Consider the following 16,166-nt stretch of genomic DNA (forward strand, 5'->3'; position numbering starts at 1 on the left):
TTTTTGTCCAAACTTTAACTGTGACAGAGTTAGTGAGCTTTCCTTTATCAAAGCACTTTTTAAAACCCATTGATGCTGGATGCTATGGAAAATGCTATTGCTAAAGTGAAAGGAAACAATTAAAGCCACTGTTTTCTAATGCTGGTACTACACACAAAGGATCTTTTGAAGTAACTATACACTGCACTGAGCCTTATGCCTCCAAATGACTGACTAAAGTATTTATTAATAGATTGTGACTTTTCTCCCTTTGTGTAGTACAAGTGTGATTCCATTTCTTGGTTTGTCAGTATGCTTTCATCTGCTGAAACTGTATTCAAAATCCAAGCAACAGCATACTATAGAAATTAAAAAGCATCTAATATTAGTTAATTAGTAGGAGCTAAACCATTAATTTATACATTAATGTGCACATGCTATATATATATATATATATATATATATATACATACACTATGGGGCCGTTGAACGCTTGAATCTGATTGGCGGACGAACGTTCTAAGGTGTGCAATTATTTTCAGGGAAACGCACGGTGGATGTAGTTCCAGGCAACTCTTGAATGCATTACATGTCCATATCACTTCGCCAAATGATTGAGTTATTGCAGAGGTCCTTACAGCCTAAAACAGCAAAATAACCAAAACCCACGATACCCCAAATATACTAAATAATAGGGTAAAAACGACAGATCATTTCCATTTTTTTTGGCCACAAAATTCAGTTTTATTATGCACGGAAAGCACATACTGTCAGACTCTGTGTGTGTTTTGCTCCCCTTGTGTTTTCTTATGCCCATATTTGGTCCTTCCCGTTCCTGTCCTTATCATTTGTTCCAGGTGTTCCCCATTTAGTTCTATTGATCCCAGGTGTGTCTTGTCATCCCCTCGTCATGTCATGTGTCTATTAAGTGTTCCCTGTTCTTAGTTCGGCGTCCGATATTGTATATGTCAACTTCCTCTGCTATGTGTGTTTTCCTGGTTCCCTGGATAAAATTAAAGTCTCCTTGTTGATGTACTCCTTGTCTCCTCGTTCCTCGCTCCGCGCTCCCTCACAGTAGCGATCGTGACAGAATACCGGACCAAAACAGTAAGCGGCGCCCCTTCTCCCCATTTGTTTTTTCCATTTTTTGAAAGTTTTTTTGTTTCCTGGTTTTCCCTTCCCACGGCATGGAAATCACCGCTCGTTTTTCCGCCCTAGCCCACAGAGATCTCCCCTTCGTGGAGTATGCGTGGGAGTTCTGCAAGATCGCCGTGAAAACAGCGCTGGACGACGCCACGCTCAACTCTCTGTTCTGGATCGGGGCCAATTGCTATCGCCCCGTGGACCTCCCAGACACCACAGGACTGAGCTGGAGGGAAGGGATCCTCCGGTGTCTGGAGAGTGTCCAGCCCCGATCCAGAACCAGCCCGCCGGCCCTTCCTCAGTCAAGCTCGCCGCTTGGGGTAGTGGTAGGTTCGGTCAAGTGCCGAGGCCAGGCTCCCCAAGCTCCCTGTTCCGCCATGGCCTCCTGAACTGCCTGCTCCGCCATGGCCTCCTGAACTGCCTGCTCCACCATGGCTTCCTAGTCTACCTGCTCTGCCATGGTGCCCTGAACTCCCTGCTCCGCCATGACTCCCAGAGCTCCCTGCTCCGCCATGGCCCCTGAGCTTTCTGTGCCGCCATGGCACCCTGGACTGCCTGATCCACCCTGGAGGTATTCCCCGTGTCCCAGTCCTACACCAGCCTCCGGGACGCGCCTTCCGGGAGGGCGGAGTAATGTCAGACTCTGTTCCTCTGAACAGAGTCATGTCAGACTCTGTGTTTTGTGTGTTTTGCTCCCCTTGTGTTTTCTTATGCCCATATTTGGTCTTTCCCGTTCCTGTCCTTATCATTTGTTCCAGGTGTTCCCCGTTTAGTTCTATTGATCCCAGGTGTGTCTCGTCATCCCCTCGTCATGTCATGTGTATATAAAGTGTTCCCTGTTCTTAGTTCGGCATCCGGTATTGTATATGTCAACCTCCTCTGCTACGTGTGTTTTCCTGGTTCCCTGGATATAATTAAAGTCTCCTTGTTGATGTACTTCTCGTCTCCTCGCTCCGCGCTCCCTCACAGTAGCGATCATGACACATACTCTATCTCTCCCGCTCTCTCTCCGTCACAGACGCACATATATACAGTTTGCACATGCGCTAACATACGCGCTAATGTTGTTAGCGCTACTCTGATGATTTTATTAGTAACATCAACTTAAAAACTCTCTTCTCACTTCTCACACGCGAGGTAACAACGCCGCTGTTCGTGAAGAAAATTACCTTAAATTTCACTATTATTAGAGACTGCTGCCGAACACTGAGATGCACAGACTCACAGAGGTAACCTCTCTCTCTCTCTCTCTCTCTCTCTCTCGACGAAGGCATTGGATGAGATGCGGAAGAAATTAATCCTACTCACAATAGCATTTTAAGTACAAAACCAGGACAAATGCCTTGAATTATATCATCTGATCAATGTCTTGAGGTGTGGTAACCGTAGTATAAGCAGAATAATTGTACCACCTCGGGTGTGCATTATTTTCTAAAAATTAAACGGCCCATCGTCAATTATTCCTTACAATTATTCCTTATATATATGTATGTGTGTATATATATATATATATATATATTACACTGAACAAAATTATAAACGCAACACTTTTGTTTTTGCCCCCATTTTTCATGAGCTGTGAGCTGAGATCTAAGACTTTTTCTATGTACACAAAAGGCCTATTTCTCTCAAATATTGTTCACAAATCTGTCTAAATCTGTGTTAGTGAGCACTTCTGCTTTGCCGAGATAATCCATCCACCTCACAGGTGTGGCATATCATAGGGTGCTTTCACACTTGGTTCGATTGCTTGGTCCGAACCCGAGTCCGATTGCTTCCCCCTGCCCCCGCTGGACAGTGTTCACATTATATTATTATATTATTAAGCGACCTACAGTGCATTCAGGCTATACATTTTTTACCAGTATGTGTGTTCCCTGGGAATATGAATATTATATTAATTATATTTAGCAGCTAAGCCATGGAGTTTTCTTTTCTAATGTGAATATGTAATGGTATTAAGCCATACTGTTATACATTCACAAAACAAAAAATAAGAGTACATTTTTTATGATTTATAAATATTAATAGTAATTCAATAAACAATTGTTTAGCTCAGCACTGATCCCTGAAGTGTCAGGCAGGCATCCTGTGAACTCTTTTGATTCGACTATATCTTTGCTGCTTTTGTCAAGGTACTTATGGATTGGTCTTCTTTGTAATTAATCATCACAGTAGATTTAAAGCCCACCGCTGTCAGTCGATAATGCTGAAGCATAATTAAAATTAAATCCCTATTATGTGATGCTTCTGTATATTTGCTAAGCTCCTTCTGGAAAAACTGTTTGGTCCATGAGTGGTTACTAGCTACTGTTGCAAATGACAAACAAGTTCGATGAAGTTCAGTGTATTGTTTTGGAGTACATAGCTGTTAATTAAAAATGGTGTATGCACATTTTGTCCTAAATAGATGTGCCTGCATGTGCTTTCACGGCTTTTGCACCTTTCTCAAAGAGTCAAGGCTGCAAACCCCTGATGGAAGCATCTGTGTATAGTACCCAGCAAGGCAGTGGTTCAGCTATTCACAGCCTCACTGTGTGGCAGTTTTCTGGCCTGTTCTGATGAATGTTTTCAATTATCTACTAAAGAGCAATTTGGATGTTTGAGGAAAAAGCAATACAAGAGCACTAACTGTTTGGGTGCTGCAATTAGGTGGTCTTGTGAACCTTAAGAGTAGCACAATATATTTCTAAGTTGTGCGGCAAAGTGCAAAGGAATGCCATGCAAAACTACTTCAAAAGTTTTACTGAAGGAATGTTTTGGGGTCTGGACAATGCACTGGGGTATGCATTTGTGAAAATATCAATTACTGCAGAAAATAATCCAGGCTTCTTTTTGTCCATGCAGAATATAATACAGCTGGGTGATAAAACAATAGCTATAATAATCGTGATTGAATTTTCCTTGATGAAATGATAACAAGAGTTTGATAAATTTTGGATACAACGTTTATTAGGTAAAAGCGGAACGAAACAGTGATAGTCATTTGAACTGTGACACGTGGACCGTTTATCCTCTCGGCTCAAAGTTCAAACAGCAGCACAGCGGTTGCGAGCTCACTAGAGCGGGTGCATTTACTTGCCGATGAGTCTCGGTCATGCAAGGCAGTGAGATCCAGTGTGAAGCGCTTTATTTGACATTACTTGAGATCTAGACTAGTTTAAAGCCATATAAAACAGCGCTGACAAACAGGAGAAACACTGTGCACAACTATACCGTCAGAAGTCTTTTCAATTTACAAATCGTTATCATTTACCATGGATTTACTGTAAAAACACTAACTGCACCATGGTAGTGTGGCAGAAATGTGGGATATTCATATGAACTTTTATTATATTATTAATGTAGACATGTATTAAATGTGTTAAAGGACTAATGTTATATAATTACAGTATATTTGTTATTAAGCTATATTATTTGTGCATTTATACTAAATGTATTTAGACTACTATTTTTCATTCAAATACCTAGAAACCATATAGTTATATTTTTAATATGGTATTGAGATGCTATATGTGTTGTTTTAACTGTGGTTATCATGATCTAAATGCATGCTACTATGGAAGACCAATGGTTAATTGTAATAAAACTTGAACAGCCCGAATGATTACAATTCACTATATAAAAATGAGGTTGTTAACATTTTTTACATATGTTACTGTTTTTGATCATGAGCAAAAATGTACATCTGCATCCTAACTCAAGTTATTCCTACTGTCAACTCAAGCGAATGTCTAATATGCATTTCTACGAGTGCATTTCTATGATACATTTTTGTCCATATCGTCCAGCCCTAAGTGTAAATAAATGAACTAGGGTGTTCAAACTTTTTGATGTTAAGGAACCCCAAATATGATCATCATCTGTTATCTATTATTATCATCTATTATCATCATTAGAATAAATTTTTTTATTTTCTGAAATTGTCGACCCCAAAGAACTGTCTTGTACCCCTTCAGGCGTACTAGGACCCCAGTTTGAAAACCCATGCTTTTAAACAGCTGTACAGCTCAGATAACAGACTTTCCTTTTACAGAAAATAATTTCAATTATTATTGTTTTTTTTAATAAATGTAAGTGCTTTAACAAAAATGTAAACTTAATTTTTCATCCTTTAAACTTTCCAGACACCGTAATCCATTGTAAAAGCCTTACTCTAAATGCTCTATACTTAACAAAAACAAATAGCCGAAGCTAAATGATTTTCTGTGGTAATTGACATTACACAACTAATGCTGCCAACTGAGCTTCACTTCAGTTGAACCCAGAACATTTGTGTAATACCAAAGAGCAGAATGGTACAGTACAGAATAAATACAGAAATAAACTGACAGCTCCAATTCTTATCATTCATTTACTTTTATCTGACAGTTTTTTGTGTGTGTGTGTGTGTGCGCTTTTTTGCCTATATGCAGATGCAAATACATTTCACTTTTATTTTATCCCAGTTTCTCATCCAGTGTCTGTCTGGTGGAGATACCTGTTAGCCTCGAGCCTAAATCCTCTCTTCTGTCCATCATTCTCTCACCTTCATTCTCACTTTCTGCTTTTCCATTGTCTCTCTTTCTCTCACGCTCTGACAGCGGCTAACAATGAGCAACCCCTGGTTAAACCCCAGCCTCCCTGATGAGGTGCACACTTGTTTGCTTATCCTTTGCTAAGCGGCTTGAGTTTTACGACACAACATGAATAGAACGATGGTTGCTGCATTGTCGATGAGGGAGTGAGCAGAGAGTGTTTGGCCGCTGAGTTTTGGCATGTTCCTCGCATTGTGTTAGCCGGGGTATTGGGAGCTTACGCCAACAGAATGCATTATGCCTGAGTCATTAATCCTTGCTATGCAGGGGCGCAAGACAGGCCTCAACAACACTAATGCCTCATCTCACTTGCCACCGCAGCATTTATTGAGAGCGAAACATCAATTATTGTGCATTATTAATATATTTCAAAGGCCTGAATGCCAATGGTACTGTGCTCCTAGTAAACCAGCGAAAGCTAGCGTTTACTCTTCTCTGCTGAGAGTTTGAGCATGTATGTTTGGACATACTTGGGTATGTCTGAAAAGTGTTGGTGTGTTGGAAACTGGGATGTTGTCCTTTTCTGACAAACAAATCAGCAAAGATCACATTTCGTGCTGAACTATTTGCTAATTTAATAGCTAGCTTAAGTGTCGCAGTGCAATACAGGTAAACAGTAGGGCTGCACGATATATCGGAATTATCGAAATATCGCAAATGTAAATATCGCGATATGCATATCTCAACGGCGTGCGATATCAGAATCATTTTAATAATAGGCTACTTAAATCAAAACGTTGCAAAAGGTCAAAGTTTTAGTTTGACGCATATAGCAGAGAATTGCTTGATGTTAAAAAGAGTTAAGTGCAATAAGTTGCAGAAAACAACTCTTTGACGTCTCGTCTTGCCGTCTGACTCACACCTGAAGCGCGCGCACAAGCCGCATCTCGCACAGCGTCTCTTCAGTTCTGCCGCACAAAGCGCGTGCATACACACAGAGACACGTTTCAGACGGCGCGCGAACACCGAGTTGATTCGTCTTTCGCATCGCGTGAACATACAAACAAAAAAAAATTTTTTTTTTTCACGGTGAAAGTTGATGTATTCCCTCAGCGACCAGCACGGATCAGCTCCAGGCATGACGAAGCGGATATCATCCTCTTTTGGAAGACCAAACAAAGTAGTTTCGCTTTCACAACGAAGCACACAGCGTCTTCACGACATGGCTGCAGTGTCAACAATACTACAGTGAGAATAAAAGTTACGCCTTCTTTCTTTGCGTGAACATTTGGGCGGCGTTATGCAAATCTTCCCACATAGTGAGGTAGATATGTGGGGGCGTGTTAGAACGAGCCGTTTTAGGTAGGTGTGGCTGACTCTGAACTTTTATAAAGAATATCTCTTTAGATTTGAGACTTTAGTCTTTGCAACTTTACAGATCTTCTTTATGCACCAAGAGCTTGTAACACTCCAAAGAGAAAGGAAAAATTGAAATCGCATCATATGACCCCTTTAAGAGTGTGTCGACCACATAGCGCTGATATACAGAGATGTCGCACTCTGGCCATTTTGAAATCTGAAAGAAATCCTCCTGAAACCCTTGAGAAACAGTGAGACTAAACTCAAACTAATTGGCCTTTAAGTCTCCCGCTCTGACTTGCGCGTTGATATGGCTATGGTACATCGGCCTTCAAACCGTGCAACGTACCTTTCACACGGTGAAAACAAATGAGCCGTGTCCAATCTGACTGCATTTGTTTGTAGCCTATCTTCGTGGTTTCTGGGGCTAATTTTGAGTTGATGTGCTCACAAAGACACAGGGGACAAGAAAAACATGACATTTTTATGCGAGAGTAAGATGGCCGTGATAGGTAATTACTGAATTGCTTTAATAGAGAACGGTTGCTGGCAGGCAAGTATTGTGCTTGGCAATTGTAAACACCTGTCAAAGTGGCTGTGAGGGAAGACCTAGGTGGCCCACGCCTCCAGAATTTAGACTTCATTAATTGAAACCTGGAGGTTGCTGCTTCACATGCTGAGACGGACACCTGCTGCAGGAATGAGACTTTTGAAGGCTCATTAGTCTGCTATACTGAAAATATCTTCAGAGAGTGCTCACCAGGAGCCTCAAACATCTTAACTACTACCATACTTCAGTTTGTATAATTAGATACACATATGAGATGTGATGTCACTCTGCATGATCTGCTAGGGTAGGAGAATGAATAATAAACTAACCCAAATATAACCTAATCTCTTGCAGGAGACGAAAATACACCGGGTTGGTTCTCTGCAGAGGATGATGGGAAGACAAAAGCTCCGTTTTGGTGTCCACTGCTGGCCTGTCGCATGCCTGCCTTCACCTCCAGCCAAAGCCAGGAATGTAAGGTGAGAGACTTCCAGTTTGAGGTCCAAAGGCTAATCAGAAACTTTCCTTGAGCAGAAAGAAGTTTATAGTTGATTTCCCGAAGACAAAGTGCTTTTAGAAACTGTTGTATACCATGCAATCATTTTTTTAGCTAGGAAATTAAAGTCCCGCAGAAGCAACCTCCACAGACAGAGTCTGACCAAAGGATGATCTTACAGGAACATTGCCAGGATTGTGGAATTACAAGGTGACATGGAAGCTTTCCAGTCACACTAGTAGGAGAGCGAGGTTGTGGATCAATAGGAGCTGTTAAGAGCAGCAAGCTCCTCATATATCAAATGGTGAACTCGGGTAAGAGACAGACTAAAATGGCTTCAGAGTCAGTCAAAAAGGAATGAAATCAATTTTACTGTCTGGAAGATGATATTTCGGGCTAGATTTTAAGACCTAACAAAGTTAGATGACGTACCCCTGAATGGTGAATCTAGGTGCCATGTGAGGGTGTTATAAAGTGATCATGCAATTACGTTAATGACTGTGGGACACCCGAGAATAAATCAATCAGGCTGCATTAAATTAAGCTCATTGCAACCCAATAGATGGGAAGTCATGGCTGTTGGTGAAATGGCTTGATCATGCGTTTTCTGCAACAGCTTGGAGCTCTGAAAAACAGATCGACGGTATACTTTTTCCACATCATTGCTTTCCACAGCTGCTCAGGAGTTTTAACTCTATAGGGTGCCATTGCTTTGTGAAAACCTGCTGCAGTGTTTCAGTCACCTTTAACAAGAATTGTTATCTGGGTTGGGGTAAATTTCTTTGTGCTCTAAAATGCTGCAAAATTCCTGGAAAACCTAGAAATAACTTTTTGTGTTTTAAGTGTGCTTTCCAGGTATGGAAAAGTCATCCATCCATCTATCGATCTATCAAAACATTTCTGATACTTTTTTAAAACTGAGATTTTAAAAGTGAGCATGGAAGTCATGGGAATTTCTATAGTCAATAATATTTGATCTCTATAAAATTACTTTTTTTAAAACTTCTTATCCAATTTTTTTTTTTTTTTTTTTTTGGGGGGAAAAGTGTGTGAAAAATTTTATTTTATGGTCAGTCGCAATTGGAACGGAAATAAAGTCAAAGAAATTCATCCAAAAGTATCAGAACCCTGTTTGAAATATTTGAGCACAATCCTGCCAGCAAATGAACAAGATCAGAATGCCATCTAAAGGTAGTGTGTATTTGGTCTGGTTATGGATGGGTGGCTTGTGCATCTGTCTTGTTGATAAAAAAAGGTGAGATGGGTTTAAAGTGAGTGACTTTAAGTCCTCCTGGCAGAGACGTCTTCTGTCTTACTGTCAGCATATACCCAGCCTTGCTCCACAACTGCCGCTACCACTGGGCAGCATGTGCTGGCCATTGCCGAGGCCTCCAAAACATCTTACTTTTAGGTTATGGCAGCTGATGTGCTTGGCAGGACATTCATTGGTGCCGAAATTGGTAGGGGGGGCACTTGAAGACCAAGATCAAAAGAGAAAAGCCGTTGGGGAACTTGCTCGTCTCCAATAATAAAATAGAAGTTCTGTAGCATCACACAATGAACAACTGATCTGCACACAAACAGTTCTGCCATTTTTGTAAAAGCCTGGTGGGTGGACTTGTTAGGCGGAGGAGATAACCGTTATCAGGTCTTTCAATTCTGACACGGATCACTTGGGGCCTCTCTGTCCCACCCCTAACCAGTCCACCAGGCAATATCTGACCCACTTCTAAGCCTTGCAAAAATCCTGTAATACTGCACAAACGGGCACTTATTGTTCCTGAAATGCAATACTAAGTCAAGGGCTGTTCTGTTCAAATGCATACACTTGTATTTATCGAGGCCTAACCTGTATTATAAGGTAAAACTTTCCTTGTTTGATCTCCATGTCAAATTATGTCAGTTTAGCCAGTCAGATTATATATCTGTCCTCATGTTTGCATCCTTCAGCTCTCCATTCTGTTTTTTCATTCGGATAGTTAAGAGATATCGAGGTCATGAAAAGGGTGGAATGGGATTGGCAAACAACACAAGCCAGATTCGAGCTTGCATTCAGGCTAGCATGTGCTCTAACTGTAAAGTTCAGTAACTTGCAAAATTGTGCATTCCTGGAGATTTGGAGTTTGGTTTTATCATGTTTTCCAACAAGGTAGCGTTCACGTGGATGATACAGAAGCCTTAATGTGCTAAAAACCCTCCACTAAAAAATCTACTTCAGCTGTAAAAGCTGTATGCTAGAAGTACCGAGAAGTATAAAGATGTCTCGTGGGAAGAGAAAGAAACTAAATCTGTTTCCCGACGAAGCATTAGGATGGAGAGAAGATGGCTCTTATTTGAGAGTATTTTTTTTAATACTGTGGAGATTCCATACCGGGTGCTTTGAAGTATGGGAAGACAAGCTGGAAAAAGGATTTTTGGAATGTGTCAAGTTTGGCTGTTTTCCTTTTTGGGATTAACACAAGGGGGGGGGAAGAAGAAATGTTTTATGAATCTCTTTCATAGTACTAAAAACCCATGTCATGGTTCTGTCCAATGAAGTGTACTTACTAGAATCTAGGGCCTTCTCTAGCTTATTGTTGTGGATATGTGCCCAGTATACTTAACTTAGTTTGAAGTTTTTTGCAGTTTAAAAGCTGTTTTTGTCACTCATGGTTGTGTTTTGATTGTCAATAGCCACTTGGGTTTTTAAAAAGCAGCTTTCGGGCCTCAAGAAATAAGCTTAACGCATCACTGATCTTAAGCACAAACCATCATTGGTTTGTTTGCATGTAGATTGTTCCAATTTGCTGGCTATGTGTTGTGTCTGTAAAGTGTAGAGTACAAGAGTTGCAAACAGTTTGTAAGGGGTTTTTGTATCCTCTTGTGTTATTTTAAAAGCATCGTCATGGAAAGTTAAATTATAATCAATTTACATCATCATAATTGCAACAGTGCATTCTTCCACAGTACATTTTCCTGTTGATTCAATGCAGATGTATGAATGCATAGAAAATCTGTACTTTTTTGTTACTTACATAGTGTATTATGAAAATATATTCTATATTATGTATATATTATTTATTTTTTAATGTATTTTTTATATTGTATAAATGGGAAAACCAATGGGAAAATTCAGTTGCCACTGTGGTTGGTGGGAAAAAAGTGAATTTCCCACTTGGGTTGCATCCTACAGATGATGTTTGATATCCTGTATATAGAGTTTTGCTTGTTTTACAGTAAGTTCTGACATGGTCTGGATGTAATGGTTTTGTTTCCTGTCTACGTTCCATCAGTACTGCTAGTGTACGGTTACTTGAGAGTGAACCAATTGTAGTCCATAACTAATATGATGGCTGCAGAACTCAATGATTGACTGTTGACTGCTGACGAGATGGCACTATGACATCTCTTGCTATAGTGAATGTGTGGATGGAGTCTATTTATAGCACCGTTTGGAGAGCGACTGATATATGACACCAATGACTTGAAGCTGTTACAGCAGGAAGAGGAAGAAAAAAAGATAAAACTTACATCTCAAGCTGATGCTCAACACATGAGACCAAGACAGAAAGCACATGAAATATAGATCAGAAATGTCTTGGAGAAAGGTGCCCTTCCCCTTACATGGCAGCCCTCTGTTGATTCTACTTTTTTCTCCTTTGTTTTTTGTCAGCATGGATTTTTTTCCTGTAAAATCAGACGAGGTTATGCCTTCCGCAATCTTTTCTGTGCATATATGAGGTTTGCTTTTTTTTCCCTCTCTGCTTCCTTTCTCTCTCTGTGAGTTCTGCATTTCATCTTCCTCCTCGTCTGTGAAGAACAGACGCCACAGCATGGATTAAAAGCTTTTTCCTTCACATCTCTGCTGGACTGCTGTGACACTTTTTCTCCTATGCTGCAATATATCCTGCAAGCAAATACAAACACATATACAGTACATTGAGCTGCATTTTAAAACCCCCAACCCGACTTACAGCTAAATCCAGGAGGCTTCATCGAGACTTTGCTATTAATTGCTGATAGCTTAACCTCCTCTTCATCTGCCCCTTCATCTCCAAGGATCAGTGTAATTAATTAATTGTTTTTTTACTCAAATAGCTTTGCCCCAATCTGTCACTTGTTCATCTGCAGAGTTCAAGCAGGGAGAATGCATTGGGCCCTCAACGCATTTGGATTATGTTAGACAGGAAGTGTAAATCTGATTTCCTTTTCTCTGTCAAGATCACAGAGGACCTGTGACAAATGATGATATAAACTCGCTGTCTCGGTCAAGGCTGCAAATCGCTGCACTCAGCGAAAGCTCCCGAGATACAACTGGAGCTTGTCACTGTCCATTGCGAAGTTTGGTGACAGGATGCAACAAAAAGTCTCAAATCTTTTGTTCTGAGGGTGACTTTAGTGCAGCTTTCAAAAGTAACGAGTGTTTATTCTTGACAGGAATAATATTTTGAACAGGCAACAGAGCATTTCTAGCAGAAGAAACAGAAATGTAAAGATTTAATTCACCCAAAAATGAATTCTGTCAGTTTCATGACTTCATGTTGTTCCAAACCTGTACGACTTAATTTCTTCTGTAGAACACAAATATTTGAAGAATATTTTGAATGGTGAAAGTCAATGGGGTACAGAACAACACTGGACAATGGTGAAATTCATTGTATGGACAAAAACCACTGAGACATTTTTCAAAAATCATAAAATCTGTTTGTTTACGGGACATGCAAGAACTAGTGACTTCAGTGTCAATAATGTTGCCATATTTTATTTGAGTTAAAGTGTTAAAGTTCACCCAAAAATGAAAATTCTGTCATTAATTACTCATTTCGTTCCAAACCCGTACGACCTTCGTTCATCATCGGAACACAAATGAAGATATTTTGAATGAAAGCCGAGAGCTTTCTGGCCCTGTATAGACAGCAACGCAGCTGACACGTTCGATGCCCAGAAAGGTAGTAAGGACATCATCAGAAGCACCACATGTATGCGTCATGGTACTCTCATGAACACGCGTCGAAGACTGACACGGAAGAAGAAATTGTTCAATAAAGTTATTTTTTGTTTTGTTTGTGCACAAAAAGTATTCTCGTAGCTTCATAAAATTAAGGTTGAACCACAGATATCACATGGACTATTTTAACGATGTCCTTACTACCTTTCTGGGCCTTGAACGTGGTATTTGCATTGCTATCTATGCAGGGTCAGAAAGCTCTCAGATTCAAAAATATTTTAATTTGTGTTCTGAAGATGAACGACGGTCTTACGGATTTGGACTGACATGAGGGTGTAATGAAAGTAATTTCATTTTTGGGTGAACAAGCCCTTTAACCTTTTGTGTTACACAGAAGTCATACAGTTCAGGAACAACATGAGAGTGAGTAAAGGGTGACAGACTTTTCATTTTTAGATGAACAGTTCCTTTAATGTTTCCTCTACCACCTTGAGACTAGTCTTGGGTCAGTTCATATGGTATCATCGCCAGAAGCTCCTTGAATGGCTGACCATAGATATATAGTCATAACCGTCCAGGTAGGCTCTTGCGAGCAGCCCAGGGTTTTTCAGTGCACCGCAGTATGCAGCAAACAGCCCACTAGCACAGTGACATATCTGTTATGGGCTCGCCTCAGGGTTGTGACCAGGATTTACCACATTATGCTATGTGAATAGCCCATGGCAGCAAGGCTATCATAGCATCTGTGTGAAGATCTTGTTCTACGAAAGGCCAATTCGGTAATAAGCCCGGATGCTTTTCTGGCTTTGTGCTATAGCCCATTTGTTTTCCCCTCCAGTCATGAGAGCCATATTAGATTGTAATGATATCTCAGGTGAACTTGAGATATCGCACGGCCATCAGAAATGGTGTAAATAGAGGACTTAGGGCTTATTAGGAGATAAAGAAATGTGGTGTAGTTAGCGACACCGAAAATGCCTTTTTACTCGGAGCATCGACGGTAAAATTATCTCTAATGTATGAGGGGAATTACAAAACAGACAGAAAAGGCTCCTTTTATCTTGGTAAAGTGATAGTTAACCTCATCTTGTATTCCACCTTTGTTTTTTGTCCATACAATGAGAGGACCCAATGTCCTTTTGGACCCCACTGCCTTCCATTGAATGGAGAACAGTGGAAACATTCTTCAAAAAGGACAGGTTTGGAATAACATGACAAATTTTTCAGTTTTGAATAACTATACCTCTGTTCTCTGCGGAATAATAATGCCAGTGGATGAGATGTTCCCTTAACCATATGTCAGATTTTCCTGTTTGGCAGCACAGAGGTTTGACGTGGCATCCATATTGTTGACTTTATCCAGCAGTAGAGGGCAGTGTGGATCTGTTCTTCTTGTGCTGGAGGTGGCATTGCAGCACAGTCTGAGAGAGAGGTCATCTGTAAAGGGGTTGATCTGTAGTTTTGACAGTTACGTGCTAATTATTGGAAATCATCAGTGCTCTAACGGAGCCTTTAAAACAAGCAGTCACTGTCTTGTCCTCCACCCCGCTTCCTCACGCCCCCTCTGTTTTTATGGAGAAAACCAAGGGCAGGGACTAATATAACCACAAGGAGCAAAGCTTAGCGGGCACAAAATGTGCTAATTTAAACGTCAACGCTTCCTGTGATATACTTTCAGTGGAATATAGGAACGTTTTGAGAGCAATAGTTTAATGAGAGGAAACAAAACAGCCTCAATCTTGGAGTTAATCTGGTATTCGTATTTCTTTGAATTGCCTTTTCTCTGCTAATTGTGCTGTCAGTCTTCTTCAACCGATCAGCCCACACGGGCCATTGCAAATTAAACAGCGGTCGCACATCAACATTAAAGCGCTTTGCATGCTCGCTGCAGTGTAAACTTGGCCTCCGCTGGGAACCCGAAGCGACCTGGATCATTGTGTCTTCTGCTTAAATGTGGTTCATTAGCATTCCACCGCCATTAATGTGGATTCGTCTCCACCTTACCTGTCCCCCAAGGCTGATAAGGCGAAGTGTACTGCAATTGAAAGTGAAGCAGGAGATTTGGTTATCTAACGTTACCACTCCTTTGTCAGCACCTGATTAGTAGCTGTTTCTTGTAATTATTATGATCATTCAGATAATTTTAAGCAGTTTTTCTGGGGGCACAGCTGTGCAGGATAAAGGGGTGTTTAAAAGTGGAGCTTAAAGCCTGGGATACATTCCTTGAGCCAACATGGCAGCTTGGTGACGGTGCCTGCCGCTCAGCGCAGTAGGGATTTGAGGACCTTTTGTCCTTTTTGTTCTGTGTTCCATGTCATCTGATCAAGGGGATTGAAGATACCCTCCCGTCACACCCCTCTGTGATCCCTTGCAATGGCATCCTCCAATTAGATCCCGAGGGCCGGCGGAGATTGTGGTGGCTCACCACTTTTCCCCGTGCACGCGTTCCGCTTGGTAGAGAGAGAAAGGCAGAGATAGATATGGAGACAGAGAGATTCAGAGACTTTATATTCAACAGTCAACTCTTGGCTTCTACTCGCATTTTAAAACCCATTATTTGCAGGACAGTCCATCGCTTTCATCTCAAAGACTCGCACCGTGTCAGAGAAGTTGTGCCAAGGGGGATGAAGAGACATGTTGGATTCTCATCGCATTAGCTGGATGCATCACAAAGTGCAGAGTGACTGAGCAGAACATAAGGAGGGAAATATAAATGCCCACATGAATATGAATGTTGTTTAGTGATGTCCTGCCAATGTCAGATGGTACTGTGGTACACTGATATGCTAAATGACTCACAATGCTATCCTGCCTAGCATTGATGTGGAATTTTCATCAGTTGTCACCAGAACCAGAGCATCTTGGTTAAAAGCACACGAGTTAAAAGACTAGTTCACCCACAAATTGATAACTTTGATAATTGATAACGATAATTTTACTCGCCCTCATGTTGTTCCAATCCAGAATACATTTCTTTTTATGTAGAATTTTGAAATGGTGTGTAATGAAATATTCAGTTTGAAATATTTTGTTTGGAAACTGGGGCTGTCAAGCTCCAAAACAGCCAGTAAGCACTATAAAGTCATATTGCCTTCTGAATTCCTCTGAAGCCATATGATACTGTAGCAATTGAACAAACTGAATCTTAGACATTATTCTTCCCCCACAGTGAGCTGTTAACCACCACAAATGAAT

The 16,166-nt window shown here is 40.8% G+C and overlaps 1 protein-coding gene across 3 annotated transcripts in view; it reads left to right on the forward strand.

The window, feature by feature from the left end:
• The window catches only part of LOC107691316 (rho guanine nucleotide exchange factor 10-like protein), a 118,990-nt gene that overhangs the window by 72,066 nt on the left and 30,758 nt on the right, over positions 1 to 16,166 (forward strand). For all 3 annotated transcript variants that reach the window (XM_016489863.1, XM_016489864.1, XM_016489865.1), the window contains one exon: positions 7,903 to 8,027. In XM_016489863.1, coding sequence (XP_016345349.1) covers positions 7,903 to 8,027 — 125 coding nt within the window. The remainder of the gene's footprint in view (positions 1 to 7,902; positions 8,028 to 16,166) is intronic.

Source organism: Sinocyclocheilus anshuiensis, unplaced genomic scaffold (genome assembly GCF_001515605.1).
Source record: "Sinocyclocheilus anshuiensis isolate Anshui unplaced genomic scaffold, SAMN03320099.WGS_v1.1 scaffold1154, whole genome shotgun sequence".
In the NCBI taxonomy this organism is placed as follows: Eukaryota; Metazoa; Chordata; class Actinopteri; order Cypriniformes; family Cyprinidae; genus Sinocyclocheilus; species Sinocyclocheilus anshuiensis.